Source organism: Scyliorhinus torazame, chromosome 22, assembly GCF_047496885.1.
Source record: "Scyliorhinus torazame isolate Kashiwa2021f chromosome 22, sScyTor2.1, whole genome shotgun sequence".
NCBI lineage: Eukaryota > Metazoa > Chordata > Chondrichthyes > Carcharhiniformes > Scyliorhinidae > Scyliorhinus > Scyliorhinus torazame.
Genome location: NC_092728.1, coordinates 112398030 through 112425174, shown reverse-complemented (window position 1 = coordinate 112425174; position 27145 = coordinate 112398030). Strand labels below are relative to the sequence as shown.

Genomic DNA, 27145 nt, shown 5'->3' with positions numbered 1-27145 from the left:
CTAGGCACAAGTTCCCTCCACTATCCCTGATCGGCCCTACTCTCACTCTGATCATCCTCCTATTTCTCACATAAGTGTAGAACGCCTAGGGGTTTTCCCGAATCCTTCCCACCAGGGCTTTTTCATGCCCCCTTCTAGCTCTCCTCAGTTCATTTTTGAGTCCCTTCCTGGCTACCTTGTAACCCTCTAGAGCCGAATCAGATCCTTGCTTCCTCAACCATACGTAAGCTTCCTTCTTCCTCTTGACTAGAAGCTCCACATCTCTTGTCATCCAAGGCTCCTTCACCTTACCATTCCTTCCTTGTCTCAGTGGGACAAAACTATTCAGCACTCGCAGCAAGTGCTCCTTAAACAACCCCCACATTGTTGTGCATTTCCCCAAGAACAATTGTTCCCACTTTATGCTCCTCAGCTCCTGACTAATAGCAGTATAATTTCCCCTCCCCCAATTAAATACATAGAACATAGAACATAGAAAATACAGCACAGAACAGGCCCTTCGGCCCACGATGTTGTGCCGAACCTTTGTCCTAGATTAATCATAGATTATCATTGAACTTACAGTGCAGAAGGAGGCCATTCGGCCCTTTCAGTCTGCACCGGCTCCTGGAAAGAGCACCCTACCCAAACTCAACACCTCCACCCAACACCAAGGGCAATTTTGGACATTAAGGGCAATTTATCATTGGCCAATTCACCTAACCTGCACATCTTTGGACTGTGGGAGGAAACCGGAGCACCCGGAGGAAACCCACGCAGACACGGGGAGGACATGCAGACTCCGCACAGACAGTGACCCAAGCCGGAATCGAACCTGGGACCCTGGAGCTGTGAAGCAATTGTGCTATCCACAATGTTACCGTGCTGCCCTTAAGAACGAATAAATCTACACTATATCATTTTACCGTAATCCATGTACCTATCCAATAGCTGCTTGAAGGTCCCTAATGTTTCCGACTCAACTACTTCCACAGGCAGTGCATTCCATGCCCCCACTACTCTCTGGGTAAAGAACCTACCTCTGATATCCCTCCCTATATCTTCCACCTTTCACCTTAAATTCATGTCCCCTCGTAATGGTTTGTTCCACCCGGGGAAAAAGTCTCTGACTGTCTACTCTATATATTCCCCTGATCATCTTATAAACCTCTATCAAGTCACCCCTCATCCTTCTCCGTTCTAATGAGAAAAGGCCTAGCACCCTCAACCTTTCCTCGTAAGACCTACTCTCCATTCCAGGCAACATCCTGGTAAATCTTCTTTGCACCTTTTCCAAAGCTTCCACATCCTTCCTAAAATGAGGCGACCAGAACTGTACACAGTACTCCAAATGTGACCTTACCAAAGTTTTGTACAGCTGCATCATCACCTCACGGCTCTTAAATTCAATCCCTCTGTTAATGAACGCGAGCACACCATAGGCCTTCTTCACAGCTCTATCCACTTGAGTGGCAACTTTCAAAGATGTATGAACATAGACCCCAAGATCTCTCTGCTCCTCCACATTGCCAAGAACTCTACCGTTAACCCTGTATTCCGCATTCATATTTGTCCTTCCAAAATGGACAACCTCACACTTTTCAGGGTTAAACTCCACCTGCCACTTCTCAGCCCAGCTCTGCATCCTATCTATGTCTCTTTGCAGCCGACAACAGCCCTCCTCACTATCCACAACTCCACCAATCTTCGTATCGTCTGCAAATTTACTGACCCACCCTTGAACTCCCTCATCCAAGTCATTAATGAAAATCACAAACAGCAGAGGACCCAGAACTGATCCCTGCGGTACGCCACTGGTAACTGGGATCCAGGCTGAATATTTACCATCCACCACCACTCTCTGACTTCTATCGGTTAGCCAGTTCGTTATCCAACTGGCCAAATTTCCCACTATCCCATGCCTCCGTACTTTCTGCACAAGCCTACCATGGGGAACCTTATCAAATGCCTTACTGTTATAACCTGCCTACTGACGATTGGCTGGGGACTAATGATTATCCCACAATCCTATGGGAGTATGAACTTCCCCAATGAGGGGGGCGGAGAAACTCCTACTATAAATAAGCTGGCCAGTCCAGGAACCAGGAGGAAGGAGAAGGTAGCAAGGGAAGTTACTGCTACTGCTATGTATATGTTGTTATAGTAAATAAACTTTATTATTTTGTATCTTTAAAACTCGTGCTGGATTCTTCGGGGCCCTTACAAAACTGGTGACGAAGGTTAAAGTGAATAGCTGTCTACACTGCTGAAGCCACCTCCCTGGATTTTTGTTGGATACAGGTTGGAAGTTGTTTTCTATTACACCATGCCTCTGTACGGACGTTTGGATGTTTTTGATGCTGCGCTGGAAAGCTGGAACCAGTACACGCAACGGATGCGTTACTATTTCCGGGCAAACAATATCACTGAAAACGAGCGCCAGGTGGTCATATTGCTCACCGCCTGCGGACCGCATACGTTTGGGGTGATTAGGAGCCTTACGTACCCAGCTGCGCCGGACACCAAAACGTTTGACGAACTTGTGAATATAGTGGGGCAACACTTTAACCCAACCCCGTCCACGATAGTCCAGCGTTACCGGTTTAATACCGCTGAGAGGACCCCTGGAGAATCCCTTGCCGATTTTTTATCCAGGCTACGCGGGATTGCGGAGTACTGTGACTATGGTGAGACCTTGTCAGAAATGTTACGCGACCGTTTGGTTTGCAGTATTAACAATGCGGCCACCCAGAGAAAGTTGTTAGCGGAGCCAACATTGACTTTTCAACAGGCCATTCAAATAGTCTTGTCCCGAGAGAGCGCAGAGCGAGGAGTGCAGGAGCTACAGGGAATGGAAGTGCATGCCTTGGGGCGCAACCCTTTCCGCCCAAAAACGTCCCCCCGCACTCCTGCGGTACCTTGGGCGAGGCAACGACCAGACCGACGCCAGTGGCCATCAGACATCCCTCCCCGAAGGGAGCCTTCTCCAGAGCCAATGGATGAGGAGCCATGTCCGTGTCAGACTTGTAGGCGCCGACCCCGTCGCGGACGGCGGTCCTGGGGACGCCAGAGGCGCCGTCGTTCCGACCGAAACTGGGACCAGCCCAGGGGCCGTAACTGGGACCAGCCCAGAGGCCGTACCTTCCATGTGGATGAACCTGCGGCAACCACTCCTGAGGACGTGGAGACGGAGGACGACTGCCTGCAGCTGCATTGTGTGGCAGCTCCCCGTGTGGCCCCCATTAAGGTGACAGTACGGGTCAATGGTCACCCGCTGGAGATGGAGTTGGACACTGGCGCAGCGGTCTCCGTGATCGCCCAGAAGACATTCGACCGCATCAAGCAGGGTATACAGACCCTTACATTAACTGACTCACAGGCCAGGTTGGCCACCTACACGGGGGAACCACTGGACATTGCAGGAACTACAATGACCCCTGTTGTCTATGGACGCCAGGAGGGGCGTTTCCCACTTATCGTAGTGCGTGGCCATGGGCCCAGCCTGTTGGGTCGGGACTGGTTGCGCCATTTGCGGTTGCAATGGCAGCACATCCTCCAAACAGTTTCTGGAGGGTTGACTGAGGTGCTAGGACGATACCCAGAGGTATTCCAGCCTGGTCTGGGGAAAATAAAAGGGGCCGTAGCCCGTATCCAAGTTGAACCAGGAGCCACACCGCGCTATTTCCGGGCGCGCCCAGTGCCTTACGCTTTGCTCGAGAAGGTAGAAGGGGAGCTCACTCGTTTGGAGAGTTTGGGTATTATCAGGCCTGTCCGTTTTGCTGACTGGGCAGCACCAATTGTGCCAGTAATGAAGCCAGATGCCACAGTTCGCTAGTGTGGCGACTATAAACTTACAGTGAATACAGTTTCCCGACTCGACCGATACCCAATGCCTCGCATAGAGGATCTCTACGCGAAACTTGCAGGCGGACTCTCATTCACAAAATTAGATATGAGTCACGCCTACCTGCAGTTGGAGCTGGACCCTGCCTCCCGACCATATGTAACAATTAACACACACCGGGGCCTGTATGAATATACACGGTTGCCCTTTGGAGTATCCTCTGCCTGCGCAATTTTTCAACGTGTTATGGAGGGCATTTTGAGAGGTTTACCACGTGTGGCTGTCTACCTAGATGACGTTTTGATTACAGGGACGTCGGAGCAGGAACATTTGGAAAATCTGGAGGCTGTCCTTAAACGCCTTTCGGAGGCTGGAGTCCGTTTACGTCACACAAAGTGCGTATTTCAGGCAAAGGAAGTAGTCTACCTAGGTTATCGGGTGGACCGCGAGGGTCTGCACCCCGTCGCAGAGAAGGTGCGTGCAATTCAACATGCCTCCGCCCCGACTGACACTTCGCATCTTCGTTCTTTTCTCGGTCTCGTAAACTATTACGGGAAGTTCCTCCCCAATCTGGCAACTACGCTGGCCCCTTTGCACCTTCTGCTAAAGAAAAATCACACCTGGGTTTGGGGTCAGCCGCAAGAAACCGCTTTCCGGCGGGTAAAGCAACAATTGTCGTCGTCTGGGTTACTAACCCACTATGATCCGGGAAAGCCTTTGCTCGTCACATGTGATGCATCCCCGTATCGTATTGGGGCTGTCCTGTCCCACAAGATGGAGAACAGGGCCGAGCGACCGATAGCTTTCGCCTCCCGCACATTGACTGCAGCGGAGAAGAAGTACGCGCAGATCGAGAAGGAGGGCCTGGCAGTGGTTTTCGCGGTGAAACGCTTCCACCAGTATGTGTACGGCCGCCATTTCACTATCGTGACTGATCATAAGCCCCTGCTGGGACTCTTCAGAGAGGATAAGCCGATACCGCCCATTGCTTCTGCACGGATCCAGCGCTGGGCTTTGTTGCTTGCTGCATATGAGTATTCTCTGGAGCACAAACCAGGTACGCAGATAGCAAATGCCGACGCACTGAGCCGATTGCCTTTATCGACCGGCCCCATGTCGACCCCCACGACCGGTGAGGTGGTCGCAACCCTAAATTTTATGGACACCTTGCCTGTCACGGCATCACAGATCCGTGAGTGGACCCAGACGGAGCCAGTCCTGTCAAAGGTTCGGCACATAGTCCTGTATGGTGGGCAGCATAGACAGCTCCCAGGCGAGTTACGGGCATTTTCCTCCAAGCTGTCAGAGTTCAGCGTGGAAGACGGCATCCTCTTGTGGGGGACACGTGTGGTTGTCCCGGAAAAAGGCCAGGAGCTGATATTATCAGACTTGCACAATGGGCATCCGGGCGTGACCAAGATGAAAATGTTGGCCCGGAGTTATGTCTGGTGGCCAGGCCTCGACACCGACATTGAGAAGGTGGCCCAAAACTGTTCCATTTGTCAGGAGCATCAGAAGCTTCCGCCGGCCGCGCCCCTACATCACTGGGAATGGCCAGGGCGGCCTTGGGCACGCTTGCATGCAGATTTCGCAGGCCCTTTTCAGGGATCCATGTTCCTTCTACTAATTGACGCCCAGTCCAAATGGCTGGAGGTGCATAAGATGCAGGGGACAACGTCCTGCGCAACAATTGAAAAAATGCGTTTATCATTTAGCACGCATGGCCTCCCCGAGGTGCTGGTCACGGATAATGGCACTCCATTCACGAGTGAGGAGTTTGCTAGGTTTACAAAAATGAACGGCATCCGCCATATCCGCACTGCCCCTTACCACCCGGCTTCAAATGGGTTGGCAGAGCGTGCAGTGCAAACATTCAAAAGAGGCCTAAAGAAGCAGTCTTCCAGATCAATGGACACGAGACTGGCTCGGTTTTTGTTTACGTACAGGACCACCCCCCATACAGTGACTGGGGTAGCTCCCGCAGAACTCCTAATGGGCCGGAGACTTCGCACCCGCCTTAGTATGGTCTTCCCGGACATTGGCGCAAAAGTACGCCGCACACCAGAACGGCAGGGACCGGGATTGTCTCGGCATCGTCCGATTCGGCAGTTTGCACCCGGTGACCCAGTATTCGTGCGGAATTTTGCTGGTGGTGCCCAATGGGTTCCTGGGGTAATCTTTCGCCAAACGGGCCCTATATCGTACCAAGTGCAAGCCCAGGGTCGTCTCCAGCGAAAACATGTAGACCACGTCCGGTCCAGAAGATCATCCCCGCAAAAGATTCCCCGCCCCCGGAGCTCAGTTCAACAGCGGCAAAGACCAGAAACAAGGGAAGGTAGTCCTCCAAATCTTCCACTGGTGCCTCACTCAAAACCTGCGCAGGTCATGACGGGACCGAATGGGGACAGAGACGCTGACATGACAGAGGCATGACATGACTCCGAGATGGAGACACAGGATGAATCAGAGGGGGAATCCTCGGGTCCACAGGCCGTGGATGTACAACCGCGCCGTTCATCACGGAAGCGCCGGTCTCCGTCTCGTTATACGCCGCCTGATCCAGCGCCGCGTGCAAATGGCGTCCGGCCTGCGGCCAAACGAGTTCGACGCCTTCCTTCGCCAGGGCCTACGGTGGATTCCTTGGACTTTGGGGGGGAGGGATGTTATAACCTGCCTACTGACGATTGGCTGGGGACTAATGATTATCCCACAATCCTATGGGAGTATGAACTTCCCCAATGAGGGGGGCGGAGAAACTCCTACTATAAATAAGCTGGCCAGTCCAGGAACCAGGAGGAAGGAGAAGGTAGCAAGGGAAGTTACTGCTACTGCTATGTATATGTTGTTATAGTAAATAAACTTTATTATTTTGTATCTTTAAAACTCGTGCTGGATTCTTCGGGGCCCTTACAAAACTTACTAAAATCCATGTACACTACATCCACTGCTTTACCTTCATCCGCATGATTGGTCACCTCCTCAAAGAATTCAATAAGACTTGTAAGGCAAGACCTACCCCTCACAAATCCGTGCTGACTATCCCTAATCAAGCAGTGTCTTTCCAGATGCTAAGAAATCCTATCCTTCAGTACCCTTTCCATTACTTTGCCTACCACCGAAGTAAGACTAACTGGCCTGTAATTCCCAGCGTTATCCCTAGTCCCTTTTTTGAACAGGGGCACGACATTCGCCACTTTCCAATCCCCTGGTACCAACCCTGTTGACAGTGAGGACGAAAAGATCATTGCCAACGGCTCTGCAATTTCATCTCTTGCTTCCCATAGAATCCTTGGATATATCCCGTCAGGCCCGGGGGACTTGTCTATCCTCAAGTTTTTCAAAATGCCCAACACATCTTCCTTCCTAACAAGTATTTCCTCGAGCTTACCAATCTGTTTCACACTGTCCTCTCCAACAATATCGCCCCTCTCATTTGTAAATACAGAAGAAAAGTACTCGTTCAAGACCTCTCCTATCTCTTCAGACTCAATACACAATCTCCCGCTACTGTCCTTGATCGGACCTACCCTCACTCTAGTCATTCTCATATTTCTCACATATGTGTAAAAGGCCTTGGGGTTTTCCTTGATCCTACCCGCCAAAGATTGTTCATGCCCTCTCTTAGCTCTCCTAATCCCTTTCTTCAGTTCCCTCCTGGCTATCTTGTATCCCTCCAATGCCATGTCTGAACCTTGTTTCCTCAACCTTACATAAGTCTCCTTTTTCCTCTTAACAAGACATTCAACCTCTCTTGTCAACCATGGTTCCCTCACTCGACCATCTCTTCCCTGCCTGACAGGGACATACATATCAAGGACACGTAGCACCTGTTCCTTGAACAAGTTCCACATTTCACTTGTGTCCTTCCCTGCCAGCCTATGTTCCCAACTTATGCACTTCAATTCTTGTCTGACAACATCGTATTTACCCTTCCCCCAATTGTAAACCTTGCCCTGTTGCACGTACCTATCCCTCTCCATTACTAAAGTGAAAGTCACAGAATTGTGGTCACTATCTCCAAAATGCTCCCCCACTAACAAATCTATCACTTGCCCTGGTTCATTACCCAGTACTAAATCCAATACTGCCCCTCCTCTGGTCGGACAATCTACATACTGTGTTAGAAAAGCTTCCTGGACACACTGCACAAACACCACCCCATCCAAACTATTTGATCTAAAGAGTTTCCACTCAATATTTGGGAAGTTAAAGTCGCCCATGACTACTACCCTATGACTTCTGCACCTTTCCAAAATCTGTTTCCCAATCTGTTCCTCCACATCTCTGCTACTATTGGAGGGCCTATAGAAAACTCCTAACAAGGTGACTGCTCCTTTCCTATTTCTGACTTCAACCCATACTACCTCAATAGGGTGATACTCCTCGAACTGCCTTTCTGCAGCTGTTATACTATCTCTAATTAATAATGCCACCCCCCCACCTCTTTTACCACCCTCCCTAATCTTATTGAAACATCTATAACCAGGGACCTCCAACAACCATTTCTGCCCCTCTTCTATCCAAGTTTCCGTGATGGCCACCACATCGTAGTCCCAAGTACCGATCCATGCCTTAAGTTCACCCACCTTATTCCTGATGCTTCTTGCGTTGAAGTATACACACTTCAACCCATCTCCGTGCCTGCAAGTACTCTCCTTTGTCAGTGTTCCCTTCCCCACTGCCTCATTACACGCTTTGGCGTCCTGAATATCGGCTACCTTAGTTGCTGGACTACAAATCCGGTTCCCATTCCCCTGCCAAATTAGTTTAAACCCTCCCGAAGAGTACTAGCAAACCTCCCTCCCAGGATATTGGTGCCCCTCTGGTTCAGATGCAACCCGTCCTGCTTGTACAGGTCCCACAAGCAATACCTTCCCATACTGTGTGTTCCTATCCCTCTCCATGTCTATGGTAAAGGTCAAGGAGTTGTGGTCACTGTCACCGAAATGCTCTCCCACCGAGACATCTGACACCTGGCCTGGTTCGTTGCCGAGCACCAAGTCCAATATGGCCTCCCCCCTAGTCGGCCTATCTACATATTGAGTCAGGAATCCTTCCTGTACACACCTGACAAAATCTGCTCCATCCAAACCATTTGCACTAAGGAGGTTCCAGTCAATATTAGGGAAGTTGAAGTCACCCATGACAACAACTCTGATACTTCTGCACTTTTCCAAGATCTGCCGCCCAATCTGTTCCTCTATCTCTCTGCTGCTATTGGGGGGTCTACAGAAAACTCCCAATAAAGTGACTGCTCCTTTCTTGTTTCTGACTTCCACCCATACTGACTCAATAGACAAACCCTCCTCAGCTACCTCCTTTTCTGCAACTGTGATGCACTCCCTAATTAACAGTGCCACTCCCCCTCCTCTTTTACCTCCCTCCCTATTCTTCTGAAAACATTTAACCCTGGAACATTTAACAACCATTCCTGCCCCAGTGAAATCCATGTCTCCGTAATGGCCACAACATCCTAGGTCCAAGTACTGACCCATGCTCGAAGTGCATCGCCCTTATTCCTGACACTCCTTGCATTGAAACAGACACACTTTAACCCATTCCACTGAGTGCAACTTTACCCTATCAACTGTCTATCCTTCCTCACAGACTTGCTGCATACTATTTCTGCCTGTTCAACAGCTACCCTATCCTCTGATCCATAGCTCTGGCTCACATTCCCCTGCCAAACTAGTTTAAACCCTCCCGAAGAGCTCTAGCAAACCTCCCACCCAGGATCTTGGTGCCCCTCGAGTTTAGGTGCAATCCGTCCTTCATGTACAGGTTCCACCTTCCCCAGAAGACATCCCAATGATCCACATATCTGAAGCCTTCCTTCCTGCACCAGCCCTGTAGCCACGTGTTCAGCTGCACTCGCTCTCTGTTCCTTGCCTCACTTGCACGTGGCACCGGTAGTAACCCTGAGGTCACTATTCTGCTTGTCCTGCTCTTAAGCTTCCAACCTAACTCCCTAAAATCACTTTTTAGATCTTCATCCCTATTCTTAGCTATGTCGTTGGTACCAATGTGCACCACGACTTCTGACTGCTCCCCCTCCCCCTTAAGGATCCTGAAGACACGATCCGAGACATCCCTGGCCCTGGCACCCGGGAGGCAACATATTCTCCGGTAGTCTCGCTTGCGACCACAGAATCTCCTATCTATTCCCCTAACCATTGAGTCTCCTCCGATCACTATCGCTTTTTTATTCTCCCCCCTTCCCTTCTGAGCCCCAGAGCCAGACTCAGTGCCAGGGACCTGGCCGCTAGGGCCTTCCCCCGGTCGGTCATCCCCCCCAACAGCATCCAAAACGGTATACTTGGGCGAAATTCTCCGTAATCGGCGCGATGAACGGCGCAAATCAGTCGGGCATCGCGCCGCCCCAAAGGTGCGGAATCCTCCGCATCTTGACCGGCCGAGCCCTAACCTTGAGGGGCTAGGCCCGCGCCAGACTGATTTCCGCCCCGCCAGCTGGCGCTCACGGCATCCCCGCGCATGCGCAGTGGAGGGAGTCCCTTCTGCCTCCGCCATGGTGGAGACCGTGGCGAAGGTGGAAGGAAAAGAGTGCCCCCACGGCACAGGCCCACCCGTGGATCATTGGGCCCTGGTCGCGGGCCAGGCCACCGTGGGGGCACCCCCCGGGGCCAGATCGCCCCGCGCCCCCCCCCCCCCAGGACCCCGGAGCCCGCCCGCGCCGCCTTGTCCCACCGGTAAGAGAGGTGGTTTAATCCACGCCGGCGGGACAGGCATTCCAGCAGCGGGACATCGGCCCATCCGGGTCGGAGAATCGCCGGGGGCTGGCGTGAATCCCGCCCCCACCGGTTGCCAAAGTCTCCAGCACCGGATATTCAGCGGGGGCGGGAATCGCGCCGCGCCGGTTGGCGGGCCCCCCCACTCGATTCTCCGGCCCGGATGGGCCGAAGTCCCGCCGATAAATTGCCTGTCCTGCCGGCGTAAATTAAATCACCTACCTTACCGGCGGGACAAGGCGGCGTGGGCGGGCTCCGGGGTCCTGGGGGGGGGGCGCGGGCTGATCTGGCCCCGGGGGGTGCCCCCACGGTGGCCTGGCCCGCGATCGGGGCCCACCGATCCGCGGGTGGGCCTGTGCCGTGGGGGCACTCTTTCCCTTCCGCCTCCGCCACGGTCTCCACCATGGCGGAGGCGGAAGAGACTCCCTCCACTGCGCATGCGCGGGAAACTGACAGCGGCCGCTGACGCTCCTGCACATGCGCCGCCCGGGGATGTCATTTCCGCGCCAGCTGGCGGGGCGGAAATTCCTCCGACGTCGTCCTAGCCCCTCAATGTTGGGGCTCGGCCGTCACCGCTGTGGCCCTGACACCACGGACAGGCACCCAGTGCCACAAGTGAGCCTCCCCCCCTGCCTTCCGTGCAGGCGGCGTCTGTGGCCCAGGACATGGCTGCCCTCTCACAGGAGGCCATGAGCCAGTGCCAGCGCCAGATGGCAGAGGCGCTCAACGCCATGGCCCAGTCTCTGCAGGCCATGGCCCAGTCTCTGCAGGCCGTGGCCAAGTCTCAGCAGGTCATGGCCCAGTATCAGCAGGCCATCGCTGAGGGCATCGGCGCCATTGGCCATGTGCGAGCCGGCGTCGCTCAGTCACAGACAGGGTTTGCCAATCCCCTGAGCTCCATGGCTGCAAACCTGCAGACCCCTGTCGATACCAGCACGGGCCTCCAGGACTGGCAGCGCCAGATGTCGGGGGGGCGTCGGATGGCCAGTCCGTTCGCATCCCCCACCCATGTAGAGGCCTGGGGCCATCGGGCACCCCGAGGGAGGAGGAGATGCTGTGGTCCGTCCCGGGTCCCCCTGTAGGGGAGGTCCCGGAACACCGCGACACCTCGGACTCCCACCCCTTCCGTCCCAGGTGCATCGGGTGGGCAACGGGCAGGACAGGCTGGCAGCTCGCCATCCCAGTCGCCCGGGCCACAGCCCGGCCCATCTAGGCCAGGACGCCCCAGGAAACGGCCGCCAAAGGGATCCAGTGTCAGAGGGCAGGAATCACAGGAGTCCACCTCCAGTTCTGCTGTACCGTTTGGGGAACCACGTAGACGTAGTCAAAGGGCCCGTAAGGCCAAACAATTAGACACTGAGTAAGTTGGCACGGGTGCAGGGCACAGATGAGTTTTAGGGGCTAGGGCACGTGCATGAACTCCTTTGGTTATTAAAGTCAATGTTACACCTACAGAAGCTGCCTTTGTGCTCTGTCCAAAGCGTGCAGGGGTGTCATGTACGTTGAGCGCAAGTGTGTGTGTGTGTGAGGGGTGGTCTTACCTCAGCCCCAGGTGAGTCTGCCCCCTTCCCCCTGGGCAGCCATCAACATCCCCCGGGCAGAGGACAGGATCGTGCGCTGCAGTGTCACAGCCGCATGCAGGGATGGTCCGGGTGGATGGTGGTACTGTGGCCATGGGTCAGACATAGTCCAACGATGTAGAGCCAGGAGCTCATCGGAGGCGGGTTGTCATCATCCTCCATGGCCTGCGATAGACACGCGTCCACCCGCAACTGTGTGAGCCCGGCCCGTTGTGCCGCAGGTGGATCGGCAATGGGGGGGTGGTGTGCATGCGGGTGAGGTGGGTGGGGTTGGGGAGGGGGGTGAGGGTGCTGGGTGGGTGGATGGGTGGGGGGTGTGGGTGGTCGGCTGTTGCCATGGTGTGCGGTCTGTGGCCATACTACCCGATTCCCACGCCCATCTAGTCAGTGAAGCGGGCGTCTATCAGCCTATCCCGTGCCCGCTGGGCCAGCCAGTAACAGTGGACAGCCACCCGCCTGTGTCTAGCCCGTCTGCCCTGACCATTGTCCCCGTCCCCCTCATCTGGGAGGACTGCGCCTCTTCCTGCTGCTCCTCCACTCCGCCCTCCTCTGCCTGCGGCACATCGCCCCTCTGCTGGGCTATGTTGTGCAGGACACAGCACACCACAATGATGCGGCCGCCCCTATCTGACCGATACTGGAGGGCGCCCCCAGAGAGGTCCAGGCACCTGAAACGCATCTTCAGCACGCCAAAGCACCTCTCTATCACTCCCCTTGTCGCTACATGGGCATCATTGTAGCGGTTCTCCGCCTCATTGCGTGGCCTCCGTACAGGCGTCATCAGCCACGATCGCAATGGGTAGCCCCTGTCGCCCAGCAACCAGCCCCTCAGCCGGGGATGGCGTCCCTCGTACATGCCGGTGATGTATGACCGCGACAACACGAATGAGTCGTGTACACTGCCCGGGTAACGGGCGCAGACGTGCAGGATCATCATGCGGTGGTCGCAGCCCACCTGTATGTTCATCGAATAGGTCCCCTTCCTATTGGTGAACACGGCCCTGTTATCTGCAGGTGGCCGCACGGCGACGTGCATCCCATCGATCGCGCCCTGGAACATGGGGAACGCGGCCACGGCAGAGAAGCTCACGGCCCGGGCATCTTGGCTGGCCCGGTCCACAGGGAAGCGGATGTAGCGGTGCGCCATGGCATATATGGCATCTGTCACTGCCCGGATGCACCGATGCACCGATGTCTGCGATATGCCGGACAGGTCCCCACTCGGTGCCTGGAATGACCCCGTTGCATAAAAGTTCAGGCCCACCGTAACTTTGACGGACACGGGGAGAGGGTGTCCCCCGCCAGTGCCACGCGGTGACAGGTGTGCCAGCAGGTGGCAGATGTGTGCCACGGTTTCCCGCCTCATCCGGAGTCTCCTCCTGCATTCCCGGTCCGTGAGGTCCTGGTATGACTGCCGGGGCCAGTACACACGGGGCGCCCTCGGGTGCCTCCGTTGCCGTGGGGCCGCGACGTCCTCCTCCGTCTCCTCGTCCTGTCGGTCCGGTGTCCCTCCAGCCTGGGCGGCTGCCGCCTGCCCCTCTGCGGCAGCCTGCGCCGCCTCTCTGGCACGCTCCTCCTCCTCCTCCTCATCCAGGGCAACAGAGACAATAGCGGCTACCGCCATGGCGGCTAACATCGCTGGTTGATCGGAAAACATGACGGCCTGGTGGGGGGGAGGGGAACGACGACATGTCATCATTGCCCATACCCCCTCCTCCCCCCAGCCAGGCGACACTGACCGCATGGGTCCAACTGTTGGAGGCTGGCACCTGGCCAGGTGGACCAACTCACTTGCCCTCGCACCCCCCCTCCCCGGCACGGACCCCCCCCCCCATCCTCCTCCCCGGCACGGACCCCCCAAACCGCTGCCCCGGCACGGACCCCCCATCCCCCCTCCCCGGCACGGACCCCCCCCATCCCCCCTCCCCAGCACGGACCCCATCCTCCTCCTCGGCATGGACCCCCCCATCCTTCTCCCCGGCACGGACCCCCCTATCCTCCTCCCCGGCACGGACCCCCCCATCCCCCCTCCCCGGCACGGACCCCTCCATCCTCCTCCCCGGCACGGACCCCTCCATCCTCCTTCCCGGCACGGACCCCCCAACCCGCCGCCATGGCACAGACCCCCCCCCCATCCTCCTCCCCGGCACGGACCCCATCCCCCCTTCCCGGCACGGACCCCATCCCCCCTCCCCGGCACAGACCCCCCCCATCCTCCTCCCCGGCACGGACCCCCCCATCCTCCTCCCCGGCACGGACCCCCCCCATCCTCCTCCCCGGCACGGACCCCATCCTCCTCCCCGGCACGGACCCCTGCATCCTCCTCCCCGGCACGGACCCCCCCATCCTCCTCCCCGGCACAGACCCCATCCTCCTCCCCGGCACGGACCCCATCCTCCTCCCCGGCACGGACCCCCCATCCTCCTCCCCGGCACGGACCCCCCCATCCTCCTCCCCGGCACAGACCCCGTCCCCCCATCCTCCTCCCCGGCACGGACCCCCCCCATCCTCCTCCCCGGCACGGACCCCCCCCCATCCTCCTCCCCGGCACGGACCCCCCCCATCCTCCTCCCCGGCACGGACCCCCCCCATCCTCCTCCCCGGCACGGACCCCCCCCATCCTCCTCCCCGGCACGGACCCCCCCATCCTCCTCCCCGGCACGGACCCCCCCATCCTCCTCCCCGGCACGGACCCCCCCATCCTCCTCCCCGGCACGGACCCCATCCTCCTCCCCAGCACGGACCCCCCAATCCTCATCCCCGGCACGGACCCCCCCCATCCTCCTCCCCGGCACGGACCCCCCCATCCCCGGCACGGACCCCATCCTCCTCCCCGGCACGGACCCCCCATCCTCCTCCCCGGCACGGACCCCCCCATCCCCGGCACGGACCCCTGCATCCTCCTCCCCGGCACGGACCCCCCCCATCCTCCTCCCCGGCACGGACCCTCCTATCCTCCTCCCCGGCACGGACCCCCCATCCTCCTCCCCGGCACGGACCCCCCCATCCCCGGCACGGACCCCTGCATCCTCCTCCCCGGCACGGACCCCCCCCATCCTCCTCCCCGGCACGGACCCCCCCATCCCCCCTCCCCGGCACGGACCCCTCCATCCTCCTCCCCGGCACGGACCCCCCATCCTCCTCCCCGGCACGGACCCCCCAACCCGCCGCCATGGCACAGACCCCCCCCCCATCCTCCTCCCCGGCACGGACCCCCCCATCCCCCCTCCCCGGCACGGACCCCCCCATCCCCCCTCCCCGGCACGGACCCCTCCATCCTCCTCCCCGGCACGGACCCCATCCTCCTCCCCGGCACGGACCCCCCCATCCCCCCTCCCCGGCACGGACCCCCCCATCCTCCTCCCCGGCACGGACCCCCCCATCCTCCTCCCCGGCACGGACCCCATCCCCCCTCCCCGGCACGGACCCCCCCCATCCTCCTCCCCGGCACGGACCCCCCCATCCTCCTCCCCGGCACGGACCCCCCCATCCTCCTCCCCGGCACGGACCCCCCCATCCTCCTCCCCGGCACGGACCCCTCCATCCTCCTCCCCGGCACGGACCCCATCCTCCTCCCCGGCACGGACCCCCCCATCCTCCTCCCCGGCACGGACCCCATCCCCCCTCCCCGGCACGGACCCCTCCATCCTCCTCCCCAGCACGGACCCCCCCCATCCTCCTCCCTGGCACGGACCCCCCCCCCCCCCCATCCTCCTCCCCGGCACGGACCCCCCCATCCCCCCTCCCGGCATTCCCCCAGAGCCCAGCCCACTCTAACCAGCCCCCCCCCCCCCCCCGCCGCACACACTCACACAAAACCCTACACATACCTCTCCCCCACACATTCAGACTGCGGCCACGCCATCGTTTGTCCAGCGGTCAACCCCCCAGGCCGTCACCCACCTCCACGCTGGTCGGCGTAAACCTTGAGCACAGGTTGACGCCGATTCAAAGGTTTGATTTACGCCGACGTGACCCGTCATCACGTCGACGGGACTTCGGCCCATCCGGACGGGAGAATATCGACAGGCCCAAAATCGATGGCCTTGCGCCCACCCGCTGCCATTCTCCGGGGTCTGCGGCCCCATTGACGCCCCGCCGACTTTTCTCCCTTCGGAGACTTCGGCGGGCGGCGGGGGCGGAATTCACGGCGGCCAACGGCCATTCTCCGACCCGCTGGGGGGTCAGAGAATGACGCCCCTGAGGCTGGTCAGGAATTCCGTTATGGGCTCTCCAGGGATTCCTCCCTATATTAAATCTGTAGTGCTGGAGAATTACCAATGATCGGTTACAGTGGCTTGCTGCTAATTCTTCCAGTACATTCGGGACTGCTGGGTAAGTCCAACTCTGAACAATGTCAAAGGTCAGGGCTCCACAGGTGGTCGGAAGGATTACCTTTTGTTGGTCATTACCCTCTAAGCCATTTGTATGAAAGAAATAGTGCATTCTTTTGGCAAACTGGCCGAATCCTTTACGCCCGCATTGAATGACTGGAGTTTCCCAAATAGTGGTGTTCCCGGGTTTTCTTCCTACGTTTCCTTACCAGAGTTGTTTTCTTTAGCAGGGCTGTCCAGAATCCCATCTTGCTCCTCGTTGCCAGCGTAGTCAATAATTGAAGTAGAAGTTTAAAACAAGTTTACTGTAAACTGAAAGGTAATGTCGCACCTGCGATTGACAACACGAGTGGCTCAGCCCAAGAGTAACAGAGAACCCGGACCGGGTCCGTGTCCAGGACGGCCTCTAAAGGGCTCGGCCTCCGCCTGGTACAATGGGATCTCCACGGGGAAATCGATGACTGATTCTCTGTGGTCCACGTGAGGGGATCTCACAATAACGTGTCCTTGTAATTGAACTTTATTAATCCCAGCATCATTGAATAGAATAGAAACAGAACAGTAGATTGTGGTGAACCTACGAACAAAGAAACAAAGAAATGTACAGCACAGGAACAGGCCCTTCGGCCCTCAAAGCCCGTGCCGACCATGCTGTCCATCTAATCTAAAATCTTTTGCACTTCCTGGGTCCGTATCCTCTATTCCCATCCTATTCATGTATTTGTCAAATTGCCCCTTAAACATCACTATCGTCCCTGCTTCCACCACCTCCTCCGGTAGCGAGTTCCAGGCACCCACTACCCTCTGTGTAAATAACTTGCCTCGTACACCTCCTCTAAACCTTGCCCCTTGAACCTATGCCCCCTAGTAATTGACCCCTCTACCCTGGGGAAAAGCCTCTGACTATCCACTCTGTCTATGCCCCTCATAATTTTGTAGACCTCTATCAGGTCGCCCCTCAACCTCCCGTTGTTCCAGTGAGAACAAACTGAGTTTATTCAACCGCTCCTCATAGCTAATGCCCTCCATACCAGGCACATCCTGGTAAATCTCTTCTGCACCCTCTCTAAAGCCTCCACATCCTTCTGGTAGTGTGGCGACCAGAATTGAACACAATACTCCAAGTGTGGCCTGATTAAGGTTCTATACAGCTGCAACATGACTTGCCAATTTTTATACTCAATGCCCCGGCCAATGAAGGCAAGCATGCCGTATGCCTTCTTGACTACCCTTCTCCACCTGTGTTGCCCCTTTAAGTGACCTGTGGACCTGTACACATAGATCTCTGTCAATACTCTTGAGGGTTCTACCATTCACTGTATATTCCCTACCTGCATTAGACCTTCCAAAATGCATTATTTCACATTTGTCCGGATTAAACTCCATCTGCCATCTCTCTGCCCAAGTCTCCAAACGATCTAAATCCTGCTGTATCCTCTGACAGTCCTCATCGCTATCCGCAATTCCACCAACCTTTGTGCCGTCTGCAAACTTACTAATCAGACCAGGTACATTTTCCTCCAAATCATTTATATATACTACAAACAGCAAAGGTCCCAGCACTGATCCCTGTGGAACACTACTAGTCACAGCCCTCCAATTAGAAAAGCATCCTTCCATTGCTACTCTCTGCCTTCTATGACCTAGCCAGTTCTGTATCCACCTTGCCAGCTCACCCCTGATCCCGTGTGACTTCACCTTTTGTACCAGTCTACCCATGAGGGACCTTGTCAAAGGCCTTACTGAAGTCCATATAGACAACATCCACTGCCCTACCTGCATCAATCATCTTTGTGACCTCTTCGAAAAACTCTATCAAGTTAGTGAGACATGACTACCCCTTCACAAAACCGTGCTGCCTCTCACTAATACGTCCATTTGCTTCCAAATGGGAGTAGATCCTGTCTCGAAGAATTCTCTCCAGTAATGTCCCTACCACTGACGTAAGGCTCACCGGCCTGTAGTTCCCTGGATTATCCTTGCTACCCTTCTTAAAGAAAGGAGCAACATTGGCTATTCTCCAGTCCTCCGGGACATCCCCTGAAGACAGTGAGGATCCAAAGATTTCTGTCAAGGCCTCAGCAATTTCCTCTCTAGCCTCCTTCAGTATTCTGGGGTAGATCCCATCAGGCCCTGGGGACTACCTTAATATTTTTCAAGATGCCCAACACCTGGTCTTTTTGGATCTCAATGTGACCCAGGCTATCTACACACCCATCTCCAGACTCAACATCCACCAATTCCTTCTGTTTGGTGAATACTGATGCAAAGTATTAATTTAGTACCTCGCCCATTTCCTCTGGCTCCACACATAGATTCCCTTGCCTATCCTTCAGTGGGCCAACCCTTTCCCTGGCTACCCTCTTGCTTTTTATGTACGTGTAAAAAGCCTTGGGATTTTCCTTAACCCTATTTGCCAATGACTTTTCGTGACCCCTTCTAGCCCTCCTGACTCCTTGCTTAAGTTCCTTCCTATTTTCCTTATATTCCACACAGGCTTCGTCTGTTCCCAGCCTTCTAGCCCTGACAAATGTCTCCTTTTTCTTTTTGACGAGGCCTACAATATCTCTCGTTATCTAAGGTTCCCAAAATTTTCCTTCTTTATCCTTCTTCCGCACATGAACATGCCGGTCCTGAATTCCTTTCAACTGACATTTGAAAGCCTCCCACATGTCAGATGTTGATTTACCCTCAAACATCCGCCCCCAATCTAGGTTCTTCAGTTCCCGCTTAATATTGTTATAATTATCCTTCCCCCAATTTAGCATATTCACCCTAGGACCACTCTTATCCTTGTCCACCAGCACTTTAAAACTTACTGAATTGTGGTCACTGTTCCCGAAATGCTCCCCCACTGAAACTTCTACCACCTGGCCGGGCTCATTCCCCAATACCAGGTCCAGTACAGCCCTTTCCCTAGTTGGACTGTCTACATATTGTTTTAAGAAGCCCTCCTGGATGCTCCTTACAAACTCCGCCCCGTCTAAGCCCCTGGCACTAAGCGAGTCCCAGTCAATATTGGGAAAGTTGAAGTCTCCCATCACAACAACCCTGTTGTTTTTACTCGTTTCCAAAAGCTGTCTACCTATCTGCTCCTCTATCTCCCGCTAGCTGTTGGGAGGCCTGTAGTAAACCCCCAACATTGTGACTGCACCCTTCTTATTCCTGATCTCTACCCATATAGCCTCGCTGCCCTCTGAGGTGTCCTCCCGCAGTACAGCTGTGATATTCTCCCGAACCAGTAGCGCAACTCCGCCACCCCTTTTACATCCCCCTCTATCCCGCCTGAAACATCTAAATCCTGGAACGTTTAGTTGCCAATCCTGCCCTTCCCTCAACCAGGTCTCTGTAATGGCAACAACATCATAGTTCCAAGTACTAATCCAAGCTCTAAGTTCATCTGCCTTACCCGTAATACTTCTTGCATTATGCATCTGCTGTAGCTTCTCGGAGACCCAGGGTCAGAGCTCCAGAATTCAATACAACAGCCCAGGTGGATCTGACATTACGTTTCCACCCCACCCCCTGCCCCCACTTGTATTAAGTTACCTTCAGCCATTATCCCTAATCCCCTTTCTTGTACCTCTTTGTCTGTCTGTTGTTCTAAAGTTCTTAAATTTTCATTTGATAAATATGCCGACCATTCTTAGGTCAAGTGGATTCTAACCGTGGCTGGATTCAGCTGTTCTATAGTTTGTAAATCTGATGCAGAACAAATTTATTGCATTGGTTTTCATAAATCTACTTTGGCCTTTACAGGAAATACGACTTTTGCAAAAAGAGATCTCGGTGTTGCCCGTGAGTATCTGAGAAACTTGGGTTACGAATTGCCAACCCAGTGTTGTACGCAGACAACAGCCCAGTGCAGTACGCAGACACCAGCCCAGTGCTGTACGCAGACACCAGCCCAGTGCAGTACACAGACACCAGCCCAGTGCAGTACACAGACACCAGCCCAGTGCTGTACGCAGACACCAGCCCAGTGCAGTACACAGACAACAGCCCAGTGCAGTACACAGGCACCAGCCCAGTGCTGTACACAGACACCAGCCCAGTGTTGTACACAGACACCAGCCCAGTGTTGTACGCAGACACCAGCCCAGTGTTGTACGCAGACACCAGCCCAGTGCTGTACACAGACACCAGCCCAGTGTTGTACGCAGACACCAGCCCAGTGCTGGACGCAGACACCAGCCCAGTGCAGTACACAGGCACCAGCCCAGTGCTGTACGCAGACACCAGCCCAGTGCTGTACGCAGACACCAGCCCAGTGCTGTACACAGGCACCAGCCCACTGCTGTACACAGACACCAGCCCAGTGCAGTACACAGGCACCAGCCCCGTGCTGTACGCAGACACCAGCCCAGTGCTGTACGCAGACACCAGCCCAGTGCTGTACACAGGCACCAGCCCAGTGCTGTACACAGACACCAGCCCAGTGTTGTACACAGACACCAGCCCAGTGCTGTACACAGACACCAGCCCACTGCTGTACACAGACACCAGCCCAGTGCTGTACACAGACACCAGCCCAGTGCAGTACACAGACACTAGCCCAGTGTTGTACACAGACACCAGCCCAGTGCTGGACGCATAGTGTTTTGCAGAATTGTTTTGATCAGTAATTTTCTTGAACCATGTTATCTTCTCAATAGGGAGATGTTTTGATTACCTCCTGTACATACAATACTGAGGACCGGAGTCATGTGACAGTGGTAGGTGCAGAAAGCTCACAGCTCCTTGTGGCCCATCTTATTGAACTGATGTGTTATCTATCGGACAAGTGATAATTACTGTGAATGCTGGAGTCTCAGGAAGTTTCTCTGTGCATACTCCTCTGCTCAGGTAGCTTCTATGGGGGAGAATCAGAGGTAACATTTCTGGTCAATTACCTTTCATCAGAGCAGCGGGTATCTGGAGCTGTAACGGGTTTTAAATTAGAAGGGGAAATATTTAGTAAGTTATCACTTCCCGGACACCCTTCAAAATCCAGTTTATTTCACTCCCTGCCCTGTTTCACTGAGCGCGGAACTGCTTCCCTGTCCACTGCCTATTCTTTCCCCAGTCTCATCGGACCTCAACAAATAACTCACTGTTTAGTCTGCCATCCTAATCTGTTCAAAGTGACCTGCAGCTGATCCACTTGCTCCATTTTATCCTCAAATCTCTTCCCCAATCATTGTGAGCACCAGGCCTGGCCCCTGTCATCATGGCCAATGCAGAGAATTTCCCAATCCTGTGTCCAATAACAGAGGGAGTGAAATAGAGAGCGAGAGGGAGAGAGAGACAAAGACAGTGAAATGAAAATCCCTTATTGTCACAAGTAGGCTTCAAATGAAGTTACTGTGAAAAGCCCCTAGTCGCCACATTCCGGCGCCTGTTCAGGGAGGCTGGTACGGGAATTGAACCGTGCTGCTGGCCTGCCTTGGTCTGCTTTCAAAGCCAGCGATTTAGCCCTGAGTGAAAGACGGAGGAGCGAGGCATATTGACAGAGAGAAAGGGAGGGAGGCAGACAGAGCAATACAGAGTGAGACAGAAAGAGAGTGACACAGTGAGCAGGTGGATAAATGTTTGAGAGTTAAAGGGTTCGGGATTGTCTGGACAGTTGACAAGGTGCAACGTGATTGCAATCAGATTCTCTGTTTAGGGGGGATTTGGAATCAATGAAGAAATGTGTGTGAACTACGTACACTATTATCCCCAGACACAGCTGGAACTGTGCAAGAGCGCTGTGGATATCAGTTACTTGCAGAAGTATTTCAGTTTTATCAACAGGTAAAAATTTGCATTTATATCACATCTTGAATGGTGTTAAACATCCCCAGCTGCTTCACAGCAATGAGATCAAACATCACTGACCTCGGATACAGACTCATGAGGAGATATTAGGATAGGTGGGAAACAGCTTTTGGTCAGAGAGTAAAGGTTTAATGTATGTCTGGCAGGAGACGAGAGGTTTCGGGTCCAGAGCTTACAGCCTCAGGCAGGCAGCTGAAGACATGGCCACAAATAGTTGAACGATTAAAATGAGGAATTGTCGGGTGGCCAGAAATCCCGAGCTTGTGTGAACAGGGGCGACATTCTCCGACCCCCCGCCGGGTCGGAGAATCGCCGGGGGCTGGCGTGAATCCCGCCCCCACCGGTTGCCGAAGTCTCCAGCACCGGATATTCAGCGGGGGCGGGAATCGCGCCGCGCCGGTTGGCAGGCCCCTCCGCTCGATTCTCCGGCCCGGATGGGCCGAAGTCCCGCCGATAAATTGCCTGTCCCGCCGGCGTAGATTAAATCACCTACCTTACCGGTGGGACAAGGCAGCGCGGGCGGGCTCCGGGGTCCTGGGGGGGGGCGCGGGGAGATCTGGCCCCGGGGGGTGCCCCCACGGTGGTCTGGCCCGCGATCGGGGCCCACCGATCCGCGGGCGGGCCTGTGCCGTGGGGGCACTCTTTTCCTTCCGCCACTGCACATGCGTGGGAAACTGTCAGCGGCCGCTGACGCTCCCGCGCATGCGCCGCCCGGAGATGTCATTTCCGCGCCAGCTGGCGGGGCAACAAAGGCCGTTTCCGCCAGCTGGCGGGGCGGAAATTCCTCCGGCGTCGGCCTAGCCCCTCAATGTTGGGGCTCGGCCCCCAAAGATGCGGAGCATTCCGCACCTTTGGGGCGGCGCGATGCCCGTCTGATTGGCGCCGTTTTGGGCGCCAGTCGGCGGACATCACGCCGTTTCCGGAGAATTTCGCCCCAGATATGGGAACATTTCAAATTCATTCTCAGAATCTGGGGCAGGCGAGACCAGCATTTATTGTCCATCCCTAATTGTCCCTTCAGGAGGTGGGGGTGAGCTGCCTTCTCGACCGGCTACAGTCTCTGAGGTGTAGGTACACCCACAGTGCTGTTAGGGAGGGAGTTCCAGGATGTTGCCCCAGCGACAGTGAAGGAACGGCCAATATATTTCCAAGTCAGGATGGTGAGTGACTTGGAGGGGAACCCCCAGGTGGTGGGGTTCCCAGGTATTTGCTGCTCTTGTCCTTCTAGATGGTAGTCGTGGGTTTGGAAGGTGCTAAGGAGCCTTGGTGAGTTCCTGCAGTGCATCATGTAGATGGGACACACGGCTGCCACTGTTCGTCGGTGGTGGAGGGTTTGAATGTCTGTGGAAGGGGAGCAATCAAGCGGGGCTGCTTTGTCCTGAATGGTGTTGAGCTTCTGGAGTGCTGTTGGAGCTGCGCTCACCCAGGCAGAGAGTGTTCCATCACACTCCTGACTTGTGCCTTGTAGATGGTGGACAGGCTTTGGGGAGTCAGGAGGTGAGTTACTCGCTGTAGGATTCATAGACTCTGACCTGCCCTGGTAGCCACAGTATTAATGTGGCTGGGTCCAGTTCAGTTTCTGATCAATGGTAACCCCCAGGATGTTGATAGTGGGGATTCAGCGATGGTAATGCCATTGAATGTCACGGGGAGATAGTCACATTCTCTCTTGCTCATCAGTCACCATTTTGTCTTTAAAGGATTGATGTCGATGGAATCTGCACCTGTCCCCAAGTCCCAGTGACTGATCAGTTCAATGCTGTGACCTGGAACCCATTCAGCAATCAGGTCCTGCGAGCTTTGTATGATTCAGCTCCCATCTCAATGCACTGCAACAAGTCTTCTGCCGTACGTTTCCCGGTGAGTGCAGAGGCTGCTGAGGGACTGCACTGTCCACATGGCTTGTTTGTTACGCTGTATTATCACTTAAATTGATTTGAAATGAAACTTTGTCAATAGACATTTTCTATGTTTAGGGTGACTGGGACAAGCAGCCTCTCCCACGGGTGAATGCCACGTTGCCGGATTCACCAGATCGCTGCCAGAGATTGAGTCACATGGTGCCGGGAGAGGCAACGCTCGTCAACTTCACAAGCAGTAACCTGGGAGAGAGAGACAAAACTCTTTAGTGTATATCTGTAACCAGCTATGGTTAACCGAGATTGCAAAGTGTCATTGGGATGGTGGGGGAGGACAATGTGAAGCTAATATTTCCACTGCAGCCTGTCTCCAGTGACGGCTTGTTCCGTGTTTGCAATCCTGTTCTGTTACTTTGTATGTGTTTCCCTTGAATTGTCCGATTTTAATTTGTTTCCAATTAAACAGCAAATTCTTTCAGATCAAGATTTGTGACTTTCTTTAAATGTTGCGGATGAAGCTCCTGCACAAACAGCAGCACCACCCCCACACAACCCTATCCCCAACCTGCCACTGCGAGACACACCAAGGGCAGCACCACCCCCACACAACCCTATCCCCAACCTGCCACTGCGAGACACACCAAGGGCAGCACCACCCCCACACAACCCTATCCCCAACCTGCCACTGCGAGACACACCAAGGGCAGCACCACCCCCACACAACCCTATCCCCAACCTGCCACTGCGAGACGCAGCAAAGCCGTCCTCCACCTGCTGCTCAGACTGAGAACCCTCCCCAGGTCATTCCAACCCCCAAGCGTTCCGAGCCACTCTTCACTCCTCCCACCATCTCGTCATTCAGCCACACTCTGACCCGAGGGGAAACTCGCCCTCTGCAGCTCGCCCTCGCTGTGGTGACTGTTCAGTGTGTCCAGCATGACAAGGTCCAGGCTGGGAGTATGAGAAAGCCTCAGAGATCATTGACAATACCATTCATTCCACGGAGAACATTGACGACTCTGGGCTGGGCCACTCTGGAGCTGACTGAGGGAATAACCCAGCTCCGCGCTTCCCCAGTTCCTGTCCGTTTCTGACACATTGGAACATGGAATAGGGATAGCGTGTTCAACACATGTGTTCAATCATGAGTTTGATTGTGTACTCAACATATCTGCTGTTTTTGGCACTGATGTAAACTTTAATTTGTTAAAACTTGATTGAAAATTATTATATTAATTGTAGAATTCATGACAATTCAGTAAAATATTAAAATTACTCCTTTGCTCTGAGTAAATTCAGAGCACAGGTTCAAGTTGAAATGTCCAGTTCAGAAATTTCACCAAAACTCCCCATGTCCAGAAACTGATCTTCCAATCACAGGACTGGAACTCAAAACCATTGCTGAAAGTTCCTGGTCACATACTTCCTAGTTTCAAAGCTCCGGGATCACGTCGTCTCCCTCCTGGCTCCTCGCTAATAAATCCCTTTCACTCGTTTGTTGTTTGGATCAAAGGGTGATTTGAGGTGCACCTTTGCTGGGTAGATGATGCCCATCCTCTCCAATGAATACTTGCCACTCTTCACAAAGTCTGGCGTTACCTGGAGTGAAACACAGAAAACACCATGAGAGAGAGTGCTGAGCATCAGAACAGTCAAGTCTAGAGGTACCAGGCATTGAAGAGGATTTCAGCAGTAAGTGAGGCAGCGATGGAGTCAGGTGCATGATGTTACGGTTTTAATGTTAGAAGCTCTTTGGCAATCAAAAACCCCACCAAGATTGTGAACAGTCAGATTCAGCTTTGGACAGTTACCATGGAAAGGATCAAAGAAACAGCTGTAGTCTTTCTAATATTTAATTGGAGGAGATTTATGCTCATCCACAACTGGATGTCAGACACACAGTCAGATACTTTAGAGACCAGAAAGGTTGGAAGAGGCAATGATAGAATGATAACAGCCCTGGAGGCCATTCAGTCCTATTGTGTCTGCTGGCTCTGTCTAAGAGCTACACACTGAGTGACACTGCCCCCCTTTCACCCCAAAGGCCTACAAACATTTTCAGGCAGAGCCTCCCACATCCCAGTGCATCCCACATCCTAATCACTTGTTGCAGGAAAAAGAGCTTTTCCTTGTTGATGCACGATCAATTACTACTACAGACGAGGTAGTGACATAACTGAAGGCTTTAATAGACTAGAACTGTTCCCCAGCAGCTTCGGTACAGAATGAGGGTTGCTGGGACGGCACCGGTTCTTATACCCCGCCTGTCAGGGCTGCTACATACCAAACAGCCAATGGTAAACTCCTAGGTTTAACCAATGGTCTACAGCCTCTCGGGTACTGCAATACCTGACAATACCACATTCACCCCCTGTTAAAAAAGAGTCCGGCGGGAGTGGTGGCCAGTGGTTACAATTGCATCTAACATGGTATGATCAGATATGGAGGTACCATGATACCTCCTTACAGAGTTGTCGAGAATATTTACAAGCGTGGAAGATATATACATTCAGTGTTCATTTACAGTTACAGTTACAGTGAAGCAATCAGATGGTCGGGTGCCTTGGTCATCCTCCTGGATCGTCTGGGCTTCGGTGGTGATTCTGGTGGGGGTCCGGGCGTCTGCGATTCCGGGAGCGTGGCTTCGGCCTCCATGGCAGCTTCGTCACCCCTAGACGGCGCTGGTGGGGCAAACGGTTGACACAAGAGGGGGGCGCCTGTAGGGAGCGTCGGTGGGTGGGAGGGCCTAGGCAGGAGCGGCGGGAGGACTGACCCTCCTGTGAGGTGCTGTTGGGGGGGGGGGGGGGGCGGGGGGGGGAGTAACGGTTCGGGTGTGCGTGGGGTTCCGGCGGGCTCCAGGTCCCAAAGGGAGACTGTATCTTGCCAGCCGTCAGGGAACGCCACGTGGGTGTACTGGGGGTTAGCGTGCAGTAGGTGGACCCTCTCGACCAACGGGTCCGACTTGTGCGCCCGCACATGCTTCCGAAGCAGGATGGGTCCAGGT

General features: G+C 54.7%; 2 protein-coding genes across 3 annotated transcripts in view; one reads left to right on the top strand and one right to left on the bottom strand.

The window, feature by feature from the left end:
• dbh (dopamine beta-hydroxylase (dopamine beta-monooxygenase)) overlaps positions 1-24619 on the top strand; it is an 85012-nt gene extending 60393 nt beyond the window's left edge. For both annotated transcript variants that reach the window (XM_072488949.1, XM_072488948.1), the window contains 5 exons: positions 20243-20281; positions 21139-21198; positions 22131-22258; positions 23983-24142; positions 24259-24619. In XM_072488949.1, coding sequence (XP_072345050.1) covers positions 20243-20281; positions 21139-21198; positions 22131-22258; positions 23983-24142; positions 24259-24411 — 540 coding nt within the window. In that variant the 3' untranslated portion in view covers positions 24412-24619. The remainder of the gene's footprint in view (positions 1-20242; positions 20282-21138; positions 21199-22130; positions 22259-23982; positions 24143-24258) is intronic.
• Positions 24620-25318: 699 nt separating this feature from the next.
• The window catches only part of sardh (sarcosine dehydrogenase), a 170475-nt gene continuing 168648 nt past the window's right edge, over positions 25319-27145 (bottom strand). Inside the window, exon 20 of the mRNA XM_072488950.1 lies at positions 25319-25740. Within this exon, the coding sequence (XP_072345051.1) occupies positions 25615-25740 (126 nt within the window). The 3' untranslated portion in view covers positions 25319-25614. The remainder of the gene's footprint in view (positions 25741-27145) is intronic.